Source organism: Monodelphis domestica, chromosome 5 (assembly GCF_027887165.1).
Source record: "Monodelphis domestica isolate mMonDom1 chromosome 5, mMonDom1.pri, whole genome shotgun sequence".
Lineage (NCBI taxonomy): Eukaryota > Metazoa > Chordata > Mammalia > Didelphimorphia > Didelphidae > Monodelphis > Monodelphis domestica.
In genome coordinates this window covers 124348542-124374715 of record NC_077231.1, presented here as the reverse complement: position 1 = coordinate 124374715, position 26174 = coordinate 124348542, and the positions used below count along the sequence as shown (strand labels likewise).

General features: G+C 40.0%; 1 protein-coding gene across 1 annotated transcript; it reads left to right on the top strand.

Moving 5' to 3' along the window:
* Positions 1-510: 510 nt before the first annotated feature.
* KCNA6 (potassium voltage-gated channel subfamily A member 6) lies at positions 511-25618 on the top strand. The gene is made up of 3 exons (XM_056799273.1): positions 511-6414; positions 24014-24209; positions 24853-25618. Exon 1 carries the CDS (start codon positions 1206-1208, stop codon positions 2832-2834), a length of 1629 nt encoding a protein of 542 aa, XP_056655251.1. The 5' UTR covers positions 511-1205; the 3' UTR covers positions 2835-6414; positions 24014-24209; positions 24853-25618.
* Positions 25619-26174: the final 556 nt, after the last annotated feature.

Here is a 26174-nt window from a genome sequence, read left to right as displayed (position 1 = left end):
GATGTTTGTTTCTCCAGATGTCTTCTAGCTCCCGGGAGGGAGTGGGAAATCACTACTGGCTGCTTTTTTCTTCACAGGAGCTGCTACCCTGATGTGACAATTTTTAAGCCTTCTCAGAGCTGATTCAACCAACCCTTCTTGGAAGATGTCCCACCTCCTCCACTACGCTTCCGAGCAAACTGTTTGCAGCTTAGGCCCTCTCTGCCCAGCAAGGGAGAAGTTAGATGCCCCCGAAGTATTTTTCAAATCTTCCGTTTTAGGCAGACTCTACGAATCATTCTGGGGCACGACGATGTTGTGAAGGGTCCCAAGAAAGAAAGAAGAGATTGTAGATTGAGGGGTAGAGGTGTAGTACTGGGTATTTATTTGAAGGGTGAGGAGAAGGGGGTGTGTCAGGTTATGTGGGAATACTGACTCAGGGAGGAGGTGTGTCCGTTTGTCCCTGTGTCCTTCCACTCGGCCCCAACTAGTGGGCAGTCCTTGGCTGGATTAGGGGTGTGCTTTGGGGGTGGGGTAGGAGGGGGCAGAGGGCGGGGCCAAACGCGTCACTACGCGAGTGTAGTGAGAGAGGAAGGGCAGAGCCATGCTGCAGCAGCTGCAGTGACAGCAGCGGAAACTAGAGCGCTGGGGCTTAGGGTGCCCGCGCTCCGGGGCTCCACAGAAGGGTTAGACGGAGCAGGCCATTCAGAGCCCATGGGAAGAGGGCATGGAGAGGAGGCATCGTTAGCAGCGACCTCAGCTAGGCGTGAGTCGTGCAATAGACTACGGGAGGCAGCAGAAGCCACAGCTGGTGGAGAGGGAGGAGGCGCATCTTGTGCTTCTGGACCGGGCATCACTGTGGATTCTGAAGCAGCGCCCAGTGGGCGCTGGGAAGTGCTGAACCAACCCGAGGGGGATCCAGGAGTCTTAGCGCCCACACCTAAGAAATCCGAAAACGCGAAATCGGACATTTGACTCGGGCGTCCAATTCCAGGCATCTCAAGGTGTGGATCCAGGTATCTCGACAAGCGTATCCCCACATCAGCCGCTAGTCTTATAGGAACCGAGAGCGCATAGGCGGCTAGGTCAAGATCAAAGAGAAAGGGTATCAGGAGCCCCGCCCAGTGAAGAAAGAAGCCAGGAGCTCCACTCCAACACATCTGGTAAGCCAGACCCGCTTACGGGTAGTGGGCGCTGGTGGAAGGGCGCACAGCGTGGTAGGCGGTATGCGGGAGGAGACAACCTTGGCGCTGGCTGCTCGCGGGGAGGTTCGGGGACCCGAAGAGGAGCAACAGGGTGGGGGAGACTTTCCTGGGTCCGCTGGAGGTGGCGGTGGCTGCTGCAGTAGTGAACGCCTGGTGATCAACATCTCGGGGCTGCGATTTGAGACACAATTGCGCACCCTCTCTCTGTTTCCTGACACGCTTTTGGGAGACCCTGGTCGCCGAGTCCGCTTCTTTGACCCCTTGCGCAATGAGTACTTCTTTGACCGCAACCGGCCTAGCTTCGACGCCATCCTGTACTACTACCAGTCTGGGGGCCGGCTGCGGAGACCGGTCAATGTGCCACTGGATATCTTCCTGGAGGAGATCCGCTTCTACCAGCTGGGGGAGGAGGCCCTGGAGGCCTTCCGGGAGGATGAGGGCTGCCTTCCAGAGGGTGGTGAGCACCAGAAGCCCTTGCCCTCTCAGCCCTTCAAGCGTCAGGTCTGGCTCCTTTTTGAATACCCTGAGAGCTCAGGCCCAGCTAGGGGTATTGCTATCGTCTCCGTACTGGTGATTCTCATCTCCATAGTTATCTTTTGCTTGGAAACTCTGCCTCAATTCCGGCCAGACCCCCGAAGTAGAAGTGATGGTGGGAGGGTAAGTTCGGGGGGCCCAGCCTCTAGAGGGAGCCAAGAAGAAGATGAGGGAGACCACTCAGTATATAAACTGTTAAATCCCAGTGTGATCGTTCAAGGTGGAGTTGTATCAGGACCGGGGCCATCGAACCAACTGATCCCACTTGGGGGTCCTACAGAGTCTGCCTCCTTCTTCACAGATCCCTTTTTTCTGGTAGAGACCCTTTGCATAGTGTGGTTCACGTTTGAACTGCTGGTTCGTTTCTCTGCCTGCCCTAGCAAGCCAGCCTTCTTCCGTAACATCATGAATATCATAGATTTAGTGGCCATCTTCCCTTACTTTATCACCTTGGGCACAGAGTTGGTGCAACAGCAAGAACAACAGCCTGGAAGCACAGGAGGGGGCAGCAGCCAGAATGGGCAGCAGGCAATGTCCCTGGCAATCCTAAGAGTTATCCGCCTGGTCCGGGTTTTCCGCATTTTCAAACTCTCCCGACACTCTAAAGGTCTCCAAATCCTGGGCAAGACTTTGCAGGCCTCCATGAGGGAGCTTGGACTCCTTATCTTCTTCCTCTTCATTGGGGTCATTCTCTTCTCCAGTGCTGTCTACTTTGCTGAGGCAGATGATGACGATTCACTATTTTCCAGCATCCCTGATGCCTTTTGGTGGGCAGTGGTCACCATGACCACAGTGGGCTATGGGGACATGTACCCTATGACTGTAGGAGGCAAGATTGTGGGATCTCTGTGTGCCATTGCAGGTGTCCTCACCATTGCCCTACCTGTACCTGTCATTGTCTCCAACTTCAATTATTTCTACCATCGTGAAACAGAGCAAGAGGAGCAAGGCCAATATACACATGTCACATGTGGGCAGCCTGTACCAGATCTGAAAGGAGTAGGTGGGGGACTTGGCAAACCAGATTTCTCTGAGGTTGCCCCAGAAAGGAGACCCAGCTACCTTTCCACTCCACACAGGGCCTATGCAGAAAAAAGGATGCTAACTGAAGTTTGATTATTGAGTGGGAGAAGTTGGGGATTAGGGGTAAGGGAACAATAAAGAATTTCATTAGCTTCATAGTCACCCTTATGTAGAACCAAGGTCCTTCATCACTACCTCTAACTGAAGTGACCAAATGGTTGAAACCCTATTGCCCGGACCCCTGAAATCCACTGAGTGACCATAAGGATTGCTTCTTGATAATCCAAAATTCATGATATACTTCCACTAATGTCATCTGATGATTCTTACTTTCCTAACAATTATATAGTACATATCTTCTTCCCTTACATATGCTCTCTGAAGACTAATTCCCCATGCTTTGTCTTAGTCTCAAAAGAACTAGAATTTCTGGGACCATTTTAAGACTCCAAACCTTAGTTTTCATCTGCTGAATTTCCATCCAAAAATGGAAGATCAGGAATAGCTTATTCAAATCTACTCTTTTCATATGGTGCCCTTTGTCATCTGCCTGATCAGAAGATCCTGCCTTTAGCATCTAAGTTGGATCTAAGACATTCTAATCATTCCTAAGTTTAGCTAGGATGAAAGATTTCAGTATCTACCGTGATCATTTAGATGTACAGAGCAATCTAAGAACAATAGGATGATGTGTGTGTGTGTGTGTGTGTGTGTGTGTGTGTGTGTGTGTGTTTTGGGACAAACATGCACCTGTCTTTTGTTTATGCTCAGTGCAACCCTTGGTCCAGGTTTCTCCACTTCCAGGGGGATTGGTTCTCAAAGCCAAGTAGTGATTACATGCAAGTGCCTTCCTATGCAAAGGAAATGGGGACCAGGGAATCATCAAGTCCAGAGAAACACCAAAATGGAATCATATAAAACCCAAAGTTTTTTTTTTCTTCCAACTTGGATCAGTTCTGTTGCCTCTGAAGGGTTGTAACATTGGTGCATAGAACAATTTTCTCTATTTCCCTAAGTGCTACACGGTAGCAATTTTCAACTGCCAGACAAGCCCAATACAAGAGCCCAGACAAGCTCTCCACAGCTGCCACACAAACTCACATACCCTCCTTTTACCTGGACATTTAAACTTGGGGATGCCTCTTTTGCTTAAGCAAACATCTGGCTTTAAACTGCCAGATTGGCAGATGCAAGGATGTTGCAAAGTGGTCCAAGTAAATAGTTCTGCATCTATACAGTGTTTTTCATTTTCATGGGCAATAGGAAATACAAATTTCAAGAAATTAGCATTGATCCTCGGTGTGCAGTCTTATTGTTAGAATCCTTTTGTTCTGTTAGTTGAGCATCTGTGAATTTTGCTCCTCTGAGCTATGTCTTCTATAGAGTTAAGATAGTAACTATAGATAATATACAAAGAATGTTAAATTTGACATCTGAGATCTGGCTTCAAAACCCAGAACCACTTATTATTTATATAAATATGGTCAGTACTTTGCTTCATTTTTCTCATCTATAAAGTGAGGTGCTGGACTAGATGATTCCTGAGGACTCTCCCTACTCTAAATCTGTGACCCTATGACTGTCATTCACCGAAATTTTTAGATTGGGTCCTCCATGTAGCTGCTACCTGGTAACCTTTGTTTTGTTGTGATATATGGTGCAGTATTACTCTTATCTGTTCTGTGTGAATTTCAGAAACCTGAAAGACTGTTATCCAGGTTTTGACTTTTCCCCCTAAGGCTGGAACTACTTAAGACTTCTTTTTTCTTGTGGGTGTGTCTGATGATGAATGTTCTTTTGAAGACTATTCTAATGAGTTGCACACTAGATTAGAAACTGAACAGCCCCAGTTAGAAGACTTAGTTCCATTCTAACTTCTTTGAGTGATTTGGGGCAAATTGTTTTCCCTCTCTATACCTCAGTTTCCCCATCTCTTAAATGGGATGTATAATCCTTTCCTCTCCCTAACTCGTAAAATATCTCAATGAAAGTCTTTGGTCAGATTGGAGATGATGTTATGCAAGCATGTGATCTTATTAACAGACTTTGGCATTTTAATCTTTGCCTTCTCTCTCTCAGTCTTAACCAAGGAATAATCCCTCCTTCTTGTCTCCCTTCATCAGTCTCCAGATTCAATGTAAAGTTAACAGAAAAGAGAATGTCAAAAAGAAACATATTTGAATCCGTGAACTTTTAAAAATTCTTCCTTAGGCCTGGGGTTGGGGCAATCCTTACTTTATCATTTATTTAGAAGGAGGAAAGGGACTATCTAGTCAGACAAAGCCAGGATCCTTCAAAGACAAGGAATAAAATCTTTAGCTTCCTGAAGTTGAATTATGGCTAGGGAAAAATAGTTTTATGATACAGGAACAGGCCCTTAGATAAAAGTCATTTTTCTGAAGCTCTTCCTCTGTTTCTGTTGGCTATTTAGAGAAGAGAACATTAAAGACCTAGCATGGGGACAAGGGGTACTTATGTGGCACAGTGAATACAATTCTGGGCGTGCAGTCAGAAAGACTTATCTTTCTGAGTTCAAATCTGGCCTCAAACCCTTATTGTGTGGTCCTGGGCAAGTCACTCAATCCTGTTTGCCTCAGTTTCCTCATCTCTAAAATGAGCTGGAGAAGGAAATGCCAAGCCACTCCAGTACCTTTGCCAAGAAAATTCCAAATGGTGTCATGAAGAGTTGGACACAACTGAAACAAAGGACAAAGGAATATTCCTGACAGTGGATAAATATGTGATATGTAAATAGAATCTTTCTTTATATAATTGATTACAAAATATTCCTTTTTAAGACAGTGCACATATGAAGTTAAAGGTTTGTGGAAAATTGCTATTTGCAGGGACTCCTTTCAGCCTGTTTTTCATATCTTCTGACCAGGACAGCCAAGGTAAACAAGAGATTGCACAGTTCTGATTTTTTGAATAGAGAGACCTTGATATATTCTTTTAGGTGCTACTGGTGGCCAGGGCAGGGCATGTAGTGATTTCCCGACAGGAATCAAATGAATCTTCAAACTTCCTTTGGTCCTTCATTCACCCTGATCTCCCAGGCCTGACCTGCCAATGTCCTTAGTCACTTCTCTTACTCTTCACTCACCTGTGTGCTTGTCAACTGTTCAAGAAACCATTGTTCACATGGACTCCAGAAAGACACAGGGAAGGCCTTGGAAGGGAGGAGTCTTACTTGGCAAGGAGACTGGTAAGAATCTTTCTGACAGAATGATGGCTCTTTCTCCTCAGAAGATGGCTGCTGTCAGGCCTAATAGAGAGAAACCAAGTAAATCCTCCCTCCTTTCAGAGAACTTCCCACCTGCTAAAGGGAATTCCTTATGAACAAGACATTAAAGAAAAGTTTCATAGGCTAACATCTTTGGAGACCAAGGATTGAGCCTAGTTTCTGTGAAGTTTATTAATTGTATTCATCTGATGCTTTTGTCTGCTTCCTGGGTCTTTGTTGCTACAGCTGTTGCTGTAGCAGTGGGACAACTCCATTGGGAAGATTGTGATGCCCAGGCCATCTGGGTCCCTGATCATGGACCCAACCAATGCTCCAAAGGAAATTCTGGGGACTTCCAGCAAGAGCATCAATACATCTCTATAGAGACTTGTGCTCTTCCTGTTGCATCCCACAGGAGAGGAGGGAGTAAGAGCTGCTGTTTCATCTAAGGTAGGTGTTACCACAACAACAACAATCTAGTTCTTTAGATAACATCTGAATCCCTGAGGGAGAGAAAGCTGTTTATTTGTGAGGAGGGAGTTTGGGGACCCTATGTTCTTAGGCATCATCTGTCTTTTAAAGCTGGGATCAGCTGTACCATTTATGCCACGACACCAGGTTTTATCTCTTGGGTAAATGTAAATGGGGTTTGCCGGGGAATGCCCTGTAATATGTAATCATCCTTCTCATGTTCTAATGACAGTTGATATACCATATTTCTATGTACAAAATTGCCTTCTGCTCATACTACTAAGGATAGAGAAGGAGCTGGAGAGAGAGGAAAAAAGACAGGCACAGAGAGAGACAAAGATATAGGGGAAAAAATGGAGACATCACAAGACAGAATATCAGAGACACAGGCAGAGAAAAACAGAGAGACTGAGATGATCCTTTGGGTAAAAGGCATTGTACTAAGAAGAAACATAAACATATTCATATTCCTGTATTTCAAAAATATGTATGTGTGTCTACATATACAATATGTATATTATATATAGTTGTACTTTTTTTGCTCCTCCCTCCTTCCCATCCCTTCAAGCCCCATTCCTTTGCCTAATCACACTGAACAAAACCTTGTCATAGGCAATACTTCCTGCCCCCATACACCCAATATAATTGCTAGGTCAGATTCTTAGGAAACAACAAGGATGAGCAGTCTTATGGTGTATGGTTGATAGAACAGATACCCTATCCCCTGCTAATTTAACTGTATAATATTGCCTAGGGGAAGGAGAATGTACTCCAAACCTCCTTTGTGATGGATGATTTAAAGGAGAAGATGAAATACACTTTATATTCAAAATCTTAGGATTTTCTTTTTTTATATCAGCTTATTTACCATGATATCTATTTAGTAGAAAGCGAGAACTAGATCACATACTGTCAAGTATTTTTTAGATGAATTCTAGGGAATTTGGATATCTGTGTTTATTAGTCCAGTTTTAGCTCTATCTGCCCCTGACATACTATTCATATAATTTCAGGCTTTCCCTCAGATGCCACCTCTCTGCCTCACTGTCCTTTTAGAGGATTCTCTGTGTCACAAAATCTGCAGGTTTTGAATTTTTAGAGGTGTGATTTGTGAGGAATAGTGGCTCAATTTCACTGAAATTTGACTACAAATATTCACAGAGCCCACATAGGTTGGTCCTGGAAGATTATACATATATATGCATATACATATTTACATATATGTGTATATATGCATATACATATTTACATATATGTGTATACATGCCTACAAGATTATAAGAATAGAGTCTATTGATGCTACTGCAAGAGCTGGAAACATTCACTGGATTTTAAACATGCTGTAAATGAGAGGTAAATCAAGGGGAAAACAGGACATTGAGTGGATGGGATGATGGTAATAGATGGCAGAACAAAGCCACAACTTTTTATTTGTGTTTTGCTTCTTATTTCTCTACTCAAAATATGCTTTAGCTTGGGAGACAGAGAGTAACACTGAATAAGAAAAACAAATCCAAGATGAGTAAAGTAACAGAAAGACACCTAACTCTCCTCAATACAGCACCAGAACAGGACAAACAGTGTCCTGAATAATGAACAAATTTGTAGATAGACCAGCTGAGCCACTGTTAGGAATTTTTTATGGAAACTGTTGAGACTAGAGTTGAGCCAATGTTTCTTTTTTCAAAAGGCATCTTTTACAAGATAAATTCTCCAAACTATAGGTTTTAGATTTCTTCTATGGAAAGCTTGACTGATTGCTAATGAAGTAGTAGAACACATAATTAAAGGGTTTGTGAGCACTTAGGTAAACAGTGATCACTATAAAAACAACATGGATCCATTAAAAACAGATAATACCAGACTAATCTAATTTATCATTTTAACAAAATTATTAGAGTGGTAGACTGGAGGTATGTCATAAACATTATGTTTCTAGATGTCAGCAAGAGACTTGACGAAGATATCTCATGATATCTTTATAGGCAGTATGGAAAGAAGTGAGATGTATAGCACAGTGAGGAGGATTTGGAACTAGTTAAGTGACTGAACCAAAAGAATAATTATGCATTAATGGCAACTTGTTATTCTTGCATTGCTGAGGAACATAGGCAAAAAGACCACCATAAGTCAATAAGTCAACAAGCATTTATTAAGGTCTTATTATATACCAGGCATTGTGAGGATAATTATTGCCTGTATAACATCAAGGGATGAAGAGGTAGAGAAATATTATTATTATTATTATTATAGTTTTCAGCTGATGAAACTCTCCATGTGTTTTTCAACATATTTTTTGATACTTGGTGATTTCATTGTGAAAGCAGGCACATGGAAGCCTTAGTTTCTTTATCAGAAAAAGGAATAGTTTAGACCAAGTAAACTCTAGGATCCCTCCTACTCTTGATTAATGATCCTAAGCTTCAACATGATATTTTTCAATAAACTGTTCATGCTGAAGTATGGGTAATGGCATACATCATGATCTTAATTACCACTATTTCTTACAATATTTAACCAATGTAAGAAAGGCACCATATTGAGGACCCCCTGACCTACCATAAATAAATAAACTAGAAAATACATGATATTTTTGCCAAGTGAAAGGGCAACATTACTTTAGAATTCCAACTCACATGTGAAACATTCCAGAAGAGGATGTCAGAGGGTATTAAGCAGTGAACTATCTCATAAAACGGTGAAAAGTATCATCTACCAAAGGTAAGGAATGAGATGCAAATCGTGCTAAGAGTTCTCATAGAGAAAAATGATAGGGCAATAAATGGAGAGAAGCTGGGAAAGAAGAGACTAGAGATAAATATTTCAGAGTGATATAGTTCAATGGAAAGAGTGGTGGGCTTGATCCAGTCTTGTCACTGAACCTTTTAATCTTTGGCAACTCACTCCATGTTGCTGGGTCCTAGTTTCATTAACCTTAAAATAAAAGGATCAGATTAGATATTTTCTAGAGTTTCTCTGTAAATTATGATACTATGATGCATGTAGAGATGATAGTTGAGAGGCAACATGACTTAATAGTGAAATTACTGCATCTGAACTTAGAGAACCTCGATTTAAATCCTACCTTCACTATTTGTTGCCTTTTAGACCTTGGAAAAATTTGGGTTTCAGTTTCTTCATCTATGACTTTTGATAGTTGGATTAGATCATTTTTAATGTTACTCCTTGTTCTAAATCCTATGAAGCCATGGGAGTGAGCAAAGTTGACAGGGAAAGAGGATAGGGAGGGAAGAGAAAAGGATTAAGGCAGAACTTTAGCGACCATACACTAATGGATCAAGAACTGGAAGAAGAGTGATCAAAGAACAGGAGAAAAAAAAGAGTCCCAGATTTCATTGGAGTTCCATTCCAGATTCCATTCCACTCTTTTTGAGGGGGATGTTCTCTCATTATATATTCATATTTTTAGGAGAACACAGCCTTCATCTTATAGAGTTGTTCTACCCAACTGGAGAGCACTGTGGGAAATTGAAAGGAGGTTGGTAGAACAACCATGAAATCAACAAGGGGCAGGAAATAACAATTATAACAATTATAACAATTAGCATTTAGATAGTGCTTTAAGGTTTGCAAAAGTACTATATGTATTTGTGTCTACCTAAATGTATCTATCTGTCTATCCATCTCTCTCTCTCTCTCTCTCTCTCTCTCTCTCTCTCTCTCTCTCTCTCTCTCTCTCTCTCTCTCTCCCTCCATCTGTCTGTCTCTCTGTCCTGTCTGTCTAGGAAGTCATCTCATATGCTTCTCATAGTTTTGTGAAGAACAAGTTATTATTGATCTTCATTTTATTAATCTCTATAGGAGGCTTCTAAGTGGTATAATGGAGAGAGGGCTGGGCCTGGAGTTAGGAATACTTGAGTTCAAATTCAGCCTCAGATCTTTACTAATCCTGGGCAAATCACTTAACCTCTGTTTGCCTCAATTTCCCCAACTATAAAATGAGAATAATAATAGCACCCATCTCACAGGATTCTTGTAAAGATCAAATGAGATAATACTTAAAAAAAAGTTCTTGGCCCAATGCTTAGCGGATAGTAGGCTCTATAAATGCTTACTTTTTTTCTCCTAAAAGTGAGAGAAATTAAGGGACTTGGCTTAATTTAAGATTAAGTGAGACAGAATTTAGTGTTTCTTTCTCCAAGTCCTCCACCCCCTATACCACACAACCACCTCAATAAAAGGCCAGGGCTTTAGAAATTACTGTTGCTTGATTTGGAGAAATCTAAGGGAAAATTTAAGAATATCTCGAGATGCATAAAGGATAATTTTGTTGATTACCTGAATAACAAATCGTCACCTTGGAAAAAAAAAATCAAACTATTCCATTTCCATTCAAGAGACTTTTAGTGAATATTGCTGCTCCTTGAGACAATTTCCATTTTTCAAACTTTTTTAAAAATTAATTTAGAGTAGAGACTCTAAATGAACACCCTAATGCAAATACCAACAACATGGAAATGGGTTCAAATCAAGGACACATGTGATACCCAGTGGAATTGCTCATCGGCTATGGGAGGGTTGGTGGGAGGAAAATAAAATGACCTTTGTTTACAATGAATAATGTTTGAAAATAAAATAATGTTTTAAAAAAAGAGAAGGATGTTTTTCTAGGGATATTTTTTTTTGTCAGAATGTCATCTTGCTTTTTGTCTTTTGTCAGTTCTTATCATATAGTTCTTTCATAGGTAATTTATGTTTTGAGGTTTATCAAACTGTGGGTTGATTGTCATCAATTCTAATTCATATAGAAGGATGCTTTCAATAATATTTTTCTACCATTAAATATTTGATATTGCTGAAAAAAATTTATTTAGTCAATTTAGAACATTATTCCTTGGTTACAAGAATCATATTATTTCCCTCCTTCCCCTTCCCCCACCCTTCCTGTAGCTGATGTGCAATTTCACTGGGTATCACCAGACTTTTTTTTTTTTTAATCCTCACCTTCTGTCTTAGAATCAATACTGTATATTGGTTCCAAGGCAAAAGGGTGGTAAGGGTTAGGCAATGGGGGGTTAAGTGTCTTGCTCAGGGTCACTTTTGAGACCTTTTCTAAAAAACTTTTACTGAAAGAGTAATAACATGACTTCCCTTGATAGTCTTTTTTGGGGGCAGGTAGGTAGTATGGTAGATAGAGTGCCAGGTTTGGAATCAGGTGGACTCATCTTCCTGAAATCAAATCTGGCCTCAGATACTTACTAGTTTTGTGACCCTGGAAAAGTCATTTAATCCTGTTTCCTCAGTTCCTCATCTATAAAATGAGCTGGAAAAGGAAATGGCAAATAACTCCAATATCTTTTGCTAAGAAAACTTCAAATGGCATCGCACGCAGTTGGACACAGCTAAAAAATGATTGAATGACAAAGAACAACAAACTCTTGCCATCAGGAAGTTTTCCCTCAAATCTAACATTCTATATTTCAAATTAGCTTCTAATTTTGCCTTCTGAGAGAAGTTTAGTAATGAGAAGGTGGGCATTAGAGGAAGGAAGAAAAAAGTCCATGGAGCCTCAAGAAGAAATAATCAATTCCATTGTTAATTTTTTTTCATTGAGGCACAATTAACTTATCCTGACTTATTTATCAACCTAGTTGCTTGACCCCCCTATAGAAATTATGTTATGTCTTAGGCCTGAAGTCAGACCCTAACCCAACTACTAGAACAGCCAATTCATTCTCTCCCAGTCTATTGTTTCTCATTACAAATTCTTCTGATCCCCAAACTTTCTTAATTAAAAGAACCTGAATCATGCCAATGATTGCCTCACCTGTTTCTCCTGACATGCTTCCTTCTCCCCACAACCCCTCCCTCCACCAGTAGCCTAAGACATTCTAAACTCTCTTCTGGGAGGACAGAACTGTGGGCCTGAAATGCTCCTAGGACAGTGATTATCCATATGATGTCCTTGAACAGTCTTTCTCATTAATTTTACAAATCAGATGATCAGAAGTCTCAGTTTCCTCATTCATAAAATGAAGAGGTCTGATAAGATGATTTGTGATATCCCTTCTATCTTCAGATCTGTGATTCTACTTTGAACAAGTAAGTGGGATTATCAAGGAGAGGAGGAACATGCACAGAAGGAAGAGGAGAGAGAGAGAGAGAGAGAGAGAGAGAGAGAGAGAGAGAGAGAGAGAGAGAGAGAGAGAGAGAGAGGGAGGGAGACAAACAGAAAGAGATGTACAGAAGAGACACAGAAAAAGAGATAGAGAAACAGTGAGAGACAGAGACAAAGAGACAGATACTGAGACAGTGTGATAGAGTCAGAAAAACAGAGACAGAGACAGAGATGGAAAGAGAAAACAAAGACAAAAACAGAAACAGAGAAAGAGAGAGACAGAGACAAAGAGATAAAGGGACAGAGACAGAATGACACAGAAAGGGATAGAGACAGAGAAAGAGACATATAGAGAAACAGAGACAGACAGAGAAACAGAGACAGACAGAGAAACAGAGACAGAGAGACAAAGTGATAGGTATAGAGACAGAATCAAAGACAGAAACAGAAAAACAGAAAGACATAGACAGAGACAAAAAGAGACAGAGAAAGAGAAAGCAGAGGCAGAGACAGAAAGAGACAGAGATAGAGAGAGAAATAGAGACAGAGGCAGAAAGAGACAAAGAGAGACAGAGACAGAGAGATAGAGAATGATTGGGCAATTGTTCACAATTCCTTTTTCTCACCCTCACCCCAGTCCATGCTAGTTATAATGCTCTCATTCAAATCAAAGACTTATTTTTACTCATGTTTCCCCTCTCCCCGCCTTTTGTACATACCCCCGTTTGCTTGAACAGTTGTCTTGGATAAAATCCCAGTGACTGCAGGTTTGCAGTTTCTTTGTGGCATAATCTTACAGTAGATCTCATTGCAGATTCTCTGTGCCTAGGGTGATTGGTGGCAGAGAGGAGGCGGGGCTTTCCCTAAATAGACAATACAGGCAGCAGAATTCCACCATGGGAATACGACCTTTTAAAAAGGTCTTATGGTTTTTCCTCCCTTAGTGGTGCTCCTTTCTTCCTCCTCCTCTACTTAAGGACAGTGTGGCAAAGTGGATGGAATGTTGGACTTAAATTAGTAGGACCAGATTTCAAATCCATCTTCAAACACAAATGACCTATGTGACATTGAGTTCTAGTATCCTCATTTGTAAAATGGGGATAATAATAGTTTGGTTTCAGTTGTGTCCAGCTCTTCATGAACCCTTTCAGTGTGTGTGTGTGGGGGGGTTCTTGGCAAAGAAGCTAAAGTGGTTTGCCATTTCCTTCTCCAGTTCATTTTACAGAAGAGGAAATTAAGGCAAATGGGGTTAAATGACTTGCCCAGGGTCACACAGCTAGTAAGTGTGTGAAGCCAGATTTGAACACAGGAAGATAAGTCTTCCTCACTCCAGACTCAGCCCTCTATCCGTTGTTCCATCTAACTGTCCATAATAATAGTACATACCTCATAGGGTTGCTTTGAGGATCCATGGGACAATATGATGAGTAAAGCACTTTGCCAACTTTAAAAGCACCAGATGAATGCCAATGATTTCTTCTTAGTAACTGAAATTATGCCACTTTCTCTATTGCTGCAAGGGCTAATGTTTTCCTTCTCTTTGGTATAGTCTGATTTCTGAAATTAAACTGAGCTTGGTGTCCCGGAGGACATTTTGACCTGACAGGTTTGCCTTGTAGAGAAGGGAAGTTCCAGAGTTGTAAAACAAGCCCTACTAGCAGACTTCCATAGTAAATGATCTTGTAAAATAAAATCCTTTGGGTCCTGCTCAGTGGAATGGACCAAGTTTTTCCTTCAAGGTCAAAAGGAATTGTGTTAAAATGCAGAGCAGGCACTGATAACAGTGAGGTTTCCTCTGAACCACAGGATTTAGGATCCAAAAGCTCCCCCCAAACAGCTAGATTCTTCTGTGGTTTTTCACAATATACTCTTTAGCAGGCTAATAAGTAAGAAACCACCCAGATAGCATCACTTGCCAAATATGGGCAGGATGGAGCATGTGTATGATCTTACCGTTAACTTTGGGGACCTCAGTTCCTCATTTGTAAAATCTGATTTGATGATTTCTGCTCCATACCTATGATCTTATGGCATAGAGCTAGAAGAGCCACACAGGTAATTGTGTTGTAGAACAATTGCATTCCTTCAAAACCATTACAGGCTTCAGTGGGTCTTCAGTAGGCATGTACCTACCATCTTTTCAGTAACCTCCACTTTCTGCCCTCTTTTGGGACAAGTGAGCATGGAGGCCTTCAACTCTCTGCTGGCTTGATGTCATGGAAATTTCCCCAACCACTTTTGAGGGAGTTACTCTTTTTTGACTGCTTTCTCTGTGCACTGAATTGTGCCATGTTTGAAGCCATATCCTGACTGCCAACCATAAGTACAAACGAGGGAATTTCTCTGGGGCATCCACCCTTCTTTCAAGGCTGGGCTCAAATCCTCCCCATTTTTTAGTGTCAATTGAAGTTTCATCTTTCCCTTAAAGCCTGCACCAACCACTCTGGCACACACTGATCTAAATCATTTAGAGATGAAAGTCACTGGAAGTGGAACTCCTTTCATAAAAAAGGGCTTTTTCTTTTTAAAAATAAAAATCAATTTTGACTGATATGTTTGGTTTTTACATCATCTAAATTTCTTTCTTCAGTTTTCCTCTCCCAATTTCTCCCCCCAGCTATCCAGGGCCTATTCTTCTTCCCCTCTCTTCAACTCCTTCCCTCTTCCTCTCCTCTCCTTTCCTTTCCTTTATCAACAGTAAGCCTTGATCTGCTTAGTTTGTGACCTGGGCTGCTTCACTCCTTCAGAGGAAGCCTGCTTATACCCTCCTCTCAACACTAGGCATCTAGGTGGTATGGTAGACAGAGTGCTGGACCTAGACTCAGGAAAACAAGATTAAATCTTGTCTCAAACGTCTGCTAGCTCTACCATCCTGGGCTTAACTTAACCTCTTTCTGCCTCAGTTTTTTCATTTGTAAAATGGGAATGATAATAATAATGAAAATGACTATATCCCAGGATTGTTGTGAGGATAAATTGAGATATTTGTAAAGTGCTTTGCAAACCTTAATGTACCATATAAATGATATATTATTATACATAATTGTTTATGTTATTATATTGATTCCAGCTGGTACAAACACCTGATCAACTTTAGCCCTATTGCAGCTCAAAATGTCAGAGCTCAAATGGTTTTCTAGCCCCAGACTTCTTGATAGAGGAATTACAGGCATATACACTGTACCTGCTAATATGCTTTTCCTACACATATTCCATGAATCTCATGAAATTGAGATCTTCTTTTCACTTCGGTGAATGTGCATCTTGACAGATTGTACCCAATAATTCATAGGTCTTACTTTGAAAACAGGAATGTAGATTTATTAAACATATCGAATTAAAATATATATTGGGCCTATTAGGAAATGTTTTGCTCACAGAGAAGCCATCAGTGAGAGCTTAACTCAGATCAGATAATTAATTTGCATTAAGAAATTTGCTTTAATTTCCAATAGTAAGGCACATACACCATAACCAGAGAAAAAAACATGCATACAAGGAAAGCAGATGAAAGAGGTAGGATTTAGCAGCAGGAAAAGATACATATATGAACACAAAGATAGAATTATGGGACAAAAGAGAAGGCTGTGACTTGCAGCAATAGTACTGCTGGGAAAATAGGATGGAGAAATAAAGATACCTTTCCTGGGCTTCTAGCTGTGGTGTGTTTTGGGACTCCTGTTTAGGAAGAAAAAAATCAAGAGTTTCTAATCCTCTCAGGCCTCAGGGAAAGAACTCTTGATAAAGAGCAAGTACCCTTCGAGCTCTTCTCTAAAAGAAGAAAGTAAAAATAAAAAAAGCTGCTCTTTGCAAAAAAAAAAAAAGCAGAAATAAGTGAACATTTAGGAGAGGGAAAGAACTATTTCTGCTCTCTTCAGTACACACATATCTATCTATCTATCTATCTATCTATCTATCTATCTATCTATCTATCTATCTATCTATCTATCTTTGTATCATCTATCCATCCATCAATCTATCTGTCATCTATGTATCACCTAGCTACCTGATCTACCTACATATTATCTATGTCATAACTATCTACATGTCATCTATCATCTTTTTACATATTATCTATCATTTATGTGTCATCCAGCTATCTAATCTATCTACATTCTCTATCGATATCTATCTACATGTCACCTATCTATATACCATCTTTCTACACATCATCTATAATCTATCTGCCTTTTATCTTTCATTTATGTATCATATATCTATATACATATTATGTAAATATATTTATTTTATCATCTGTGTATTTATGTATCTATTATCTACTATTTTTCTGTCATTTATCTACCCATCTACCTATGAATCATCAATGTATCATCTGACTATCTAATATCTATCTACATAGTTGTTATTTATGTATTATTGATGTATTTTCTATCTATATATATTATCTGTCTCTGTATGTATATCTGTCATCCATGTATTACTCTGTCATCTATCTATGAATCATCTACGTATCATCTAATACCGATCTAATGTAAAAGTTAAATTAATATCCAGTACTTGAAATATTATATTTTTAAAGTTTATCTGACAAAATAGAACCATTTGACTAAGTTTTTCTATCTGCTCAAAATGCCTGCTCCACCAAAGCCACCAATAGGAAGCAAAAGAGAGCTAGACACAGAACTCTACCCAACTTATCTCCTATCTATGCCAGCAGGTAACAACAGGAAGTGAGTGGGCTCTTGGGAATTGTAGTTTTGCTGGGAATCATAGTTTTTAGGGTAACAGATTCCAATTTCATACTACATATCTTTTATTTATGTATTATCTATGCATTTTCTATCTATATGCATATTGTCTATCTATCTCTTGACATATCTCTCTTATCTATGTATTACCCTGTCATGTATCTACCCATCTACCTATGAATCATCCATCTTTCTTAAACATCATCATTATCATTATCTATCTTTTCAAACTCAGGATACACATATCTTTGTGACCTCTTACAATCTTATAGTTAGAATGAATATAGAACCCTTCCTTTGTATAACCTATCTCTATTTTAATCTGTCTAATTTTGCAAACATTTGTTTCTTCTTTACATGGACAAGTCAGATAGGTGCACAAAGAATTCTGTGGGACATTTATTTATCTTCCTCAAAAACTAGTCTAATTTACTATGGGGTTAGGAGGGAAGAAACAGTTTCTTGAAACTGACTATAATTTGTATTCTGACAAGTTTTGTTCTAGAAATTATAGACTGATGTTTCATAGTTTTTCTAGTTCTTTAAAAAAAACTGAGGTGGGGGGCAGCTGGGTAGCTCAGTGGATTGAGAACCAGACCTAGAGATGGGAGGTCCTAGGTTCAAATCCGGCCTCAGCCACTTCCTAGCTGTGTGACCCTGGGCAAGTCACTTGACCCCCATTGCCTAGCCCTTACCACTCTTCTGCCTTGGAGCCAATACACAGTATTGACTCCAAGACGGAAGGTAAGGGTTTAAAAAAAAAAAAACTGAGGTGGGGGAAGCTGGGTGACTCAGTGGATTGAGAGTCAGGACTAGAGACAGGAAGTCCTGGGTTCAAATCTGGCCTCAGACACTTCCTTATCTATGTGACCTTGGGCAAATCACTTAACCCCCCATTACCTAGCCCTTACTGCTCTGCTGCCTTAAAACCAATACACAGTAATGATTCTAAGACAGAAGGTAAGGATTTTGAAAAAAAATCTTAGGTAAAATTTGATTAGAGGGTGCTAGATGGCTCAGTGGGCCTAGAGATAGGAAGACAAGTTCAAATCTGGTCTCAGACAATTGTAAGCTGTGAGATTCTAGCCAATTTACTTAACCTTTGTTTGCCTTAACACACTGGAGAAGGAAAAAGAAAACCATTTTAGTATCTTTGCCAAGAAAATGCCATGGACAGTATGGAGTATGGTCCATGGAATCACAAAGAGTTGGATACAACTGAATGACTGAACAGCAACAAAAATTTTGGTTACAAAATAATTAGTTTCTTCTGTCTAAGAAGTCTAATAATCCATCTTGTGGTATGAGGGGCTGCCTCTTTCAAGGAAGGCAAAACAAAGGAGTCTTCAGAAAAGTTCTGCCAACATTTTTCCTGAGGCTCTTTCCCAATCATTCTCTATTTATTAACTTGTGACAAACACTATTACTTTAGTATTTCTTTTATGAGTACAGCAACTCCTCTGGGACTACCTTCCTCAATTCATACTCACAAATTGGGTATCCAGGGGATCATTATTCTCAGGTTCAATGTACTCCATGGGTCTACATTGTTAAAATGATAACTCTCAAGACACCCCAGTAGTTTACCTTTAGCAGTTAGTCAACACAATTAGTTAGAATCAAAGGAGTTTGACATCTTTAGAATAACAATGAAATATTCTCTCAATAAATCTGGGGCTCCCTTTCTCACAACTGCACCCAAATCAGTAGGAAGAAGGGCACTCACTTGGGTTATGCTTTACAAATAGAGGCACACATGTAGGGAACAAATTTGGACCAGGCAACTTATGTCTTTGGCACTGTATGGCCCAAATGTCCTATCCCTTCTCATGATGTTCTTATGTTTCTTCCACTGGGAGGTCACTCAGTTGGGCTCCCTGGGACCTATTTGTCTCTTCAGCTTAACTCTTAGTGACTGGGACTGGTTCTCTTCTCAATTCATAGAGCAAACACTCCTCAAATATTTTGACTTTTGGGTCTATTCCCTACTGGATGTGGTATTTCCAATTTGTTGAGTAGTTCTATTGCAAGCTATAATGGCCAATAGAATAGTGATGAGAAATCTCTTTTCTTCCCACCTCTCCAAGGTTGGGTCTTTTCCCACAGCCACCTCTTTTCACTTCCGCCAGGAGTCACACTTCTTTTTTTTTTTTAAACCCTTACCTTCTGTCTTGGAGTCAATACTGTGTATTGGCTCCAAGGAGGAAGAATGGTAAGGGCTAGGCAATGGGGGTTAAGTGACTTGCCCAAGGTCACACAGCTAGGAAGTGGCTGAGGCCACATTTGAACCTAGGTCCTCCTGTCTCTAGGACTGGTTCTTAATCCACTGAACTACCCAGCTGCCCCCTAGGAGTCACACTTCTAACAGCTATTTCCTGCTTCTCCTGATGACTATTGCTTAGAGAGTTCATATCGCAGGAGTTTGGCCAGTCATGAACTAGCCAAGGGCTAGATGTCTTTTACTTACATCAGCTTTGATGGAGAACTTTATATATCTTCTGGTGTTAACAAAATATGTCAATCATCCTTTCTTTAAACTTCTTACAAGTCCTTAATACTTCTTGGTCCTTCCTACTTTCCACTTATCTTTGGTTATTAAATCAATTGAACTGGGGGAAATAATTTGATTAGGAGTAAAGCAAAACTAGGAATAGCCAGCAAATTCCATTTTGGATTATATTATAGAGACCCAATATCCAGAAGGAAAAAGGTTTTAGTTCCATTATATACTTCCATGGTCATACCACATCATGATATTCATGTCTTTAAACAGAAGTTTAATGACCACTTGTCAGGTATTTTGTAAGGAGGGATTCTAATTAAAAATATTTTAAAATTAAAATTTTAAATTAAATTATTTTTAAATTAAAATAAAAAAAATTAAAATAAAATTGATTTTCTTTGAAGTTCTTTCAACTTTGTGGGACATGGAATTTGAACTGGAAGAGTTCTTGGAGGAAACAGTTCAGTTCCCTCATTTTATAGGTGAAGAAAGTAAGGAAATAAAGAGACAATAAAAGTAAGGGATTTACCTAGGGTTACACTGTTAGTAAGTGTCAAACACAATTCTACTTGCCCTCAAGTCAAGTACTCTATCCACTGTGCTACCTACATCTCTCAAAAAGAGAGGTGCTCATTTTTTCTAGGCCATCTATCACTCAAGAATAGACCAAGGAGACTGCTTAGTTTCTGAGATCAGGGAGGGTAGAGCATGGTATTGGGGTATGGATAGAAGCTTAGAAATGTAATTCTGAAAGGGTTTTATAATATAAAAATGCATATGATCATAGAATTCGAGATGAAAGGAATATCAGAAGTCATCATCAATTCAATCACCTCATTTTACTGATAAGGAAGCTTGCCCAAGGTCAGTTAGGTAGTAAGTGACATAAGTGGTTCTCTAGGTCCAAATCCAGTGTTCATTCTGTTGTATCACATTGCCCCTTATTCCAGTGAATTTATAATCTAAAAGATGGAGAGAATGCAAATGCCTAAACACAAATATAAATTCATGTAATCAGTTCCCTGGAAAAGTTGGAGTAGTTAAAAAATTTTTTTTTAAAACTCAAATGATCCCCAAATGACTTCTTTTTTACTTTGGTGTACATCATGATTTGGCAATTTTGGGAGCATGTTTACCTTTCTAATGATTTTTTCTAGAGCTAATTCAAACACAAAATCATGTCAGCCTGGAGATTACGCCATGGCTCAATCCACTACATGCTCAATGCCTAGTGTGTGGGGGATACAAATTATAAGAGGAACTTGATGACCATCTCTCTTTCTTTCTGTCTCTCTGCCTCTCACCCCCACACTCAAACCCACCCACCCACACGCCCACCCTCACAATACTCTCTTCCATATGTATACAGATCATATACACATACACAAAGGAGAACAATTAGGTGCTAAACTCAATGCTACAACTTCAATCAGTCGGTGTTCTGAGAAGAGGAGATCAGTGTAGACTGAAAGTCTGAGATGACTTTAGGAGGAGGTAGGACTTGAGATAGATCCAGAGAGATATAAGGAGTTTCAGAGGGGAGGGAAGAGGAGAGAAGAAGGTAAGAAACATTTGTGAATAGTAGAAAATAGTGTTGGATAGATGGAAATATGGAATCAGTCAACATTGCATGTTTATTAAAAGTTATGTTCCAGGCACTGCAAACAGATGCTGGGGATATAAATAAAGACAAAAATATCATCCTTGCCCTTATGGAACTCACATTCTAGTGTGGGAGGCAATGGATAAATAACAACGTACATATGAAATACATGCAGCATTGATGAGAGACAGTCTCAGAGGGAAGACACTAGCAGTTTGGGGAAGAAGGCAACCAGGAAAGACTTCTTGTACAAAGTAGCATTTGAAAGGTCTGACAGGAAGACAAAGAAGCCAGTAGGTAGAGGTGAGGAGGGGAGCATTCCAGTTATGGGAGAGGTCAGTGAATAATGACAGAATTGGTAGATGGAATGTTATGTGTGAAGCATAGCAAGAAAGCCTTTCTAGAACATAAAAAACTTAGAGGGAAGTATAGTTAAGAAGGCTGAAATGGTAGGAAGGGACCAAGTTGTAAAGGATTTTAAAAGTCAGACAGAAAGAATGAGACATAGATTTTTAGACATTTCTAATGTGAGAATTTGTTTCTCTTGAATAAACATATTTATTATAATTTATTACATATTTATAACAAATAATGTATTTTATTATTGTCATATCATATTTTACTATATATAAAAATATAATTTTTAAAAAGTCAAACAGAAGATTTTCTATTTGGTCCTAAAGGCCAAAAGGAGACACTAGAGTTTATAGAGTCCCAGAGTTGATTAGTGTTTTCAGTTCACTTTGGCAGCTGAATGGAAGATGAGTTGGAATAAAGAGAAGTTTCAGACAGGGAAGGGGAATGAAAAAACTTTATATAGTACTTACTACATACCAGGTACTGTGCTAAGTGCTTTACAAGTATTATTTCATTTTATCCTCACAATAATATTGTTATTAGGTATTGTGATTATCCTCTTTTTATAGTTGAGGAAATTGAGGCAAACAGGTTAAGCAACTTGCCCAGGGTCATGTAGCTACTAAATACTGAGGCCAGATTTAAATCAAGTCTTCCCGACTCAACACCTGGCACTCTATTCACTGGACAACCTAGACCAGTGATGGCAAACCTCCCCCCAAGACTGAGTGCTGCATGCATCCCACTCCTCCATTTACCCCATATGAAGAGGGAGAAAACACTCCCATTGGGCTGCTTAGCAGAGGGGTAGGTGAAGTGAGGAATGTTCTCTGTGCAGGTGGAAAGGGGGAGGGGGTGGCTCTAGACCTCCCTTCCAGCTCTACCAACTGTAAGCCACCCACCTTACCCCTTGTGTGCTCCCATTGGGCTGTTGGACAGAGAGGTGGATGATGTGAAAAAATTTCATCAGTCACAGTGGAAAAGGGGAAGGGAGCAGTTCTGTTTGAGTTCATCTGTCTTTCTAGTAATGAACTCTGGCAAGGGAACACACCTGCTCACAGAGAGGTCTCTGTATGCCCTCTTTGGCACATGTGTCATAGGTTCACCATACAGACCTAAACCAACCAGCAGGCTGTTGCAATAATCCAGACATGAAGTGATGATGCATGTGAGTTGCAACTGTGAGTCATTAGATATTAAGAAGTTACAAACAATAAGATCTGGCAACAGTTTGATTATAAGTTGGGATATACAGGACTTATCTCTTAGGATTGTTGTGAGAATCAAATGAGATAATATTTTAAAGCTCTTAGAGTGCTTGGCATACAGTTGTTGTTATATAATTGCTTACTCCCTCCCCACCCCCATTACCTCTAGTAGTGAGATGAATGCAGGTAAGGAGTCTGGATGACACAACACTGATGTTGTGATCCTAGAAGACTGGAAGGATGGTAGTGCCAATAATAATAGGGAAGTTCAGAAAAAGGGGAAGTTTTGGATGCAAAGATAATGAGTTGTTTCAACATGTTGAGTTTGGTATGTCTATGAGATGTCTAGTTCAAGATGTCCAGTAGTAATTGGAAAGTGAGACTAGAGGTGGGGAGAGAAGGTTAGGGCTGGATAAATAGATCTGAGATTCATCTGCAGGTATTATAATTGAACATGTGAAAGCTGATGAGATTATTAAATGAGACAGAACAGGGGGAGAAGAGGACTAAGTAGAGTCTTGGGAATACTCTTGGCTTATGGATGTGACCTGGATGAAGATGTAGCAAAGAGAACTGAGAAGGATCAGTTAGATAGATTGGAGAACCAGAGGGAAGAAACATCACAACTTGGAGAGGAGAGAGCAAGAGAAGAGAGAGAACGGTAGCTGAAGAGGGATCAAAAAATGAGTATTGCGGAAAGGCCATTTGAGTTGGCAATTAAGGGATCATTGGTAACTTTGGAGAGAGCAGTTCCAGTTAAATTCTGAGGGTGGAAGCTAGATGGAAGAGGGTTTAGAAATGAGTGAGAGGTGATGGAGGTTCTTGAAGAACCAAGCAGGGGAATTTTGTTTTAATTTAGTAAGAATAGGGAATCATGGGAGAATCTTGAGCAGGATCATTACCTAATAAAAATGACATTGGGGAAGATTAGTCTGGCAGTGTTATTCAGGGTAGATTAGAAAAGGAGTTTAGAGACAAAGAGGGCAGTTAGGCTGCTATGATAGCAGATAGGACAGGAACTGTGAAAAAGGGCCACAGTTCACAAAATCTTTGTCAACATTTCCTTGCATCTCACTGCTGACTCCAGCTAACCCTTTGCCTTTTATTTATACCTCTTAGGCAACCAAATGTCTATATCATGGTCCCATGGGAGAAGACATCCACATTCATATGCAGCTCCTGAAGAGAGACAAGAGAGCCTTGGAAGACCAAGAAGATCCTTGAGCTACCTCCAGTCACACATTTCTCCTGTGATTTTCTATTAACAGAGTCTGGTCTACAAGAAAGAAACATGATGGGGAGAGGAAGGAATGTGGTATGTGTGTGTGTGTGTGTGTGTGTGTGTGTGTATGGAAAGAAACTAAGGAGAAAGTCAGAGGATCCTAGCAATTGACTTGACTACAAAAGTTATTTTACCATCCTCCTCACTCTTCCTGTCCCCCCACCCCCAAACTTCCTAGATGAGTAAACTAAGTAACCAAGAGAGGTAAGGCAAGTTGACTAAAATCAGTGTTATGATTCAAACTCAGATTCTTTGTCTTCAAATCTTTCCACTCTTGCTAAACAGTCTCAGGGCTAGAGTTCTTAGAAAATGGAGGATTATGGACAGATCTATCTAGTTGAAGAATAGTTGTTAATATTAACTAATAAATATACTGGCAGAATTCTGGAGACTTTAGATTACTATTGAAAGAACTATTCACAGGAAAATTTTTTAGATTGGGTAGAACAGCAGTTTCCACAGAGCAGGACAGATAAATATTCTTTGGTGCCAGGCCACTGGGTAGTTTTCAGGGTTGGCTGGCCTTTGTTGCTCTGTGCATCCTGGAATAAATAAGGCATTCATGCCACAGACCAACCCCAGGACCAAAAGCTTGATGCCTTCTGGAGTACATGCAGAAGAAATCACTTCATGAAGCTTTAGATTTAGGGTAAAAGATCCTCTGCTTTTTCTTCAGATATTTGTTGTCCATGACAATTAGGACCCAGAAGAAGGATTGGAATACAGTGCCATGGGATGTATTTCCAGTTTTCACTTCTCTACCTCCTAATGCATCCCGAAGGGGAAGAGACTCCACACCTCACAATAACTACTCATTTTTGTGTCTCCCAACCTGTTTACTGTAAAGTCCTCCTGGTTTGGAAACCAAATGACTCTTACTCCACTGGACAAGACTGTTATTCACATATTCAGCTGCTGGCGATTTGCACTCATGAAGGGAAGCTGTAGGATAAGTAGTCACTAACAACAAATGAGATGAAAGTCATTTCCATTTGATTTGGGCTCTTTTTATTGCAGTAAATTTGCCTTCCAAATTAGGTTTGCTGAGCTCTCATGTATATTAATTTCTGTTCCTTGTGCATTTTCCAAGCTGTGTGACAATGGAAAAAGCATTTAGAGGCTCTCTGTGCCTGTATTTCTTCATCCCTAAAATGAGGATCCTAATGCTTATACTACCTACCTCACTATATTGTTGTGAGGAAAATTAACAGTATTTGCAGAGATGGAGGACTATGAATATGGAACATTGTGAACCATCCTGCCAGGCCCAAAGCAGCCTGGTTAATGCTTTGGTTGATTTTGAAGTACTGCTTTTTTTTTCCTCCTTCTTTATTCTTTGTTATAAGGAGTGGCTCACTGAGGTGGGAGGAGGGATATAACTGGAAATGAAAGTATTGTAAAATAAAAGATATCAATAAAAAGAAAAATAATAGTATAAAAAAGTGGTCCAGAAGTATGTTACATGGCCAACAAAAGACAATACTAGATTATAATCTAGTCAAGGAAGGTACATCCATTTTTGCATTCCCCTATACATCTAATAGGAAATCACATTTATAGAGCACTTGAAAGTTTATAAAGTACTTAGCATACCTTATCTTGTTTGCTCCTCCTATGGGTTTTAAAATTGATAATTGATAACTATTATATTTTATAAAGTTTTATTAATAATAACTAAAACAAAAGAACTGTCTGACTTCATCCCCATCCAACAGGTTGGTCCAAAAGAGGAAGAGGGAGAAGTCACTTAAAAATCACGCGAAACATGGGGACACAGGAAAAGGGAATTTTGGGAATTACTAAGGGGCTTCTGGGGGATGAAGCCCAAAGGCTCAAAATCTCCATTTATACACTCCTAACCATCCTTTAAATGGCATTTCCATTTTACAGATGTGAACAATGAAGCTTAGAGAAATAAAGTGACTAAGCCATGGTCACAGAAAAATGTGTGTCTCAGTCAGGATCTGAACTCAGATGCCTGTAATGCCAAGCATAGAA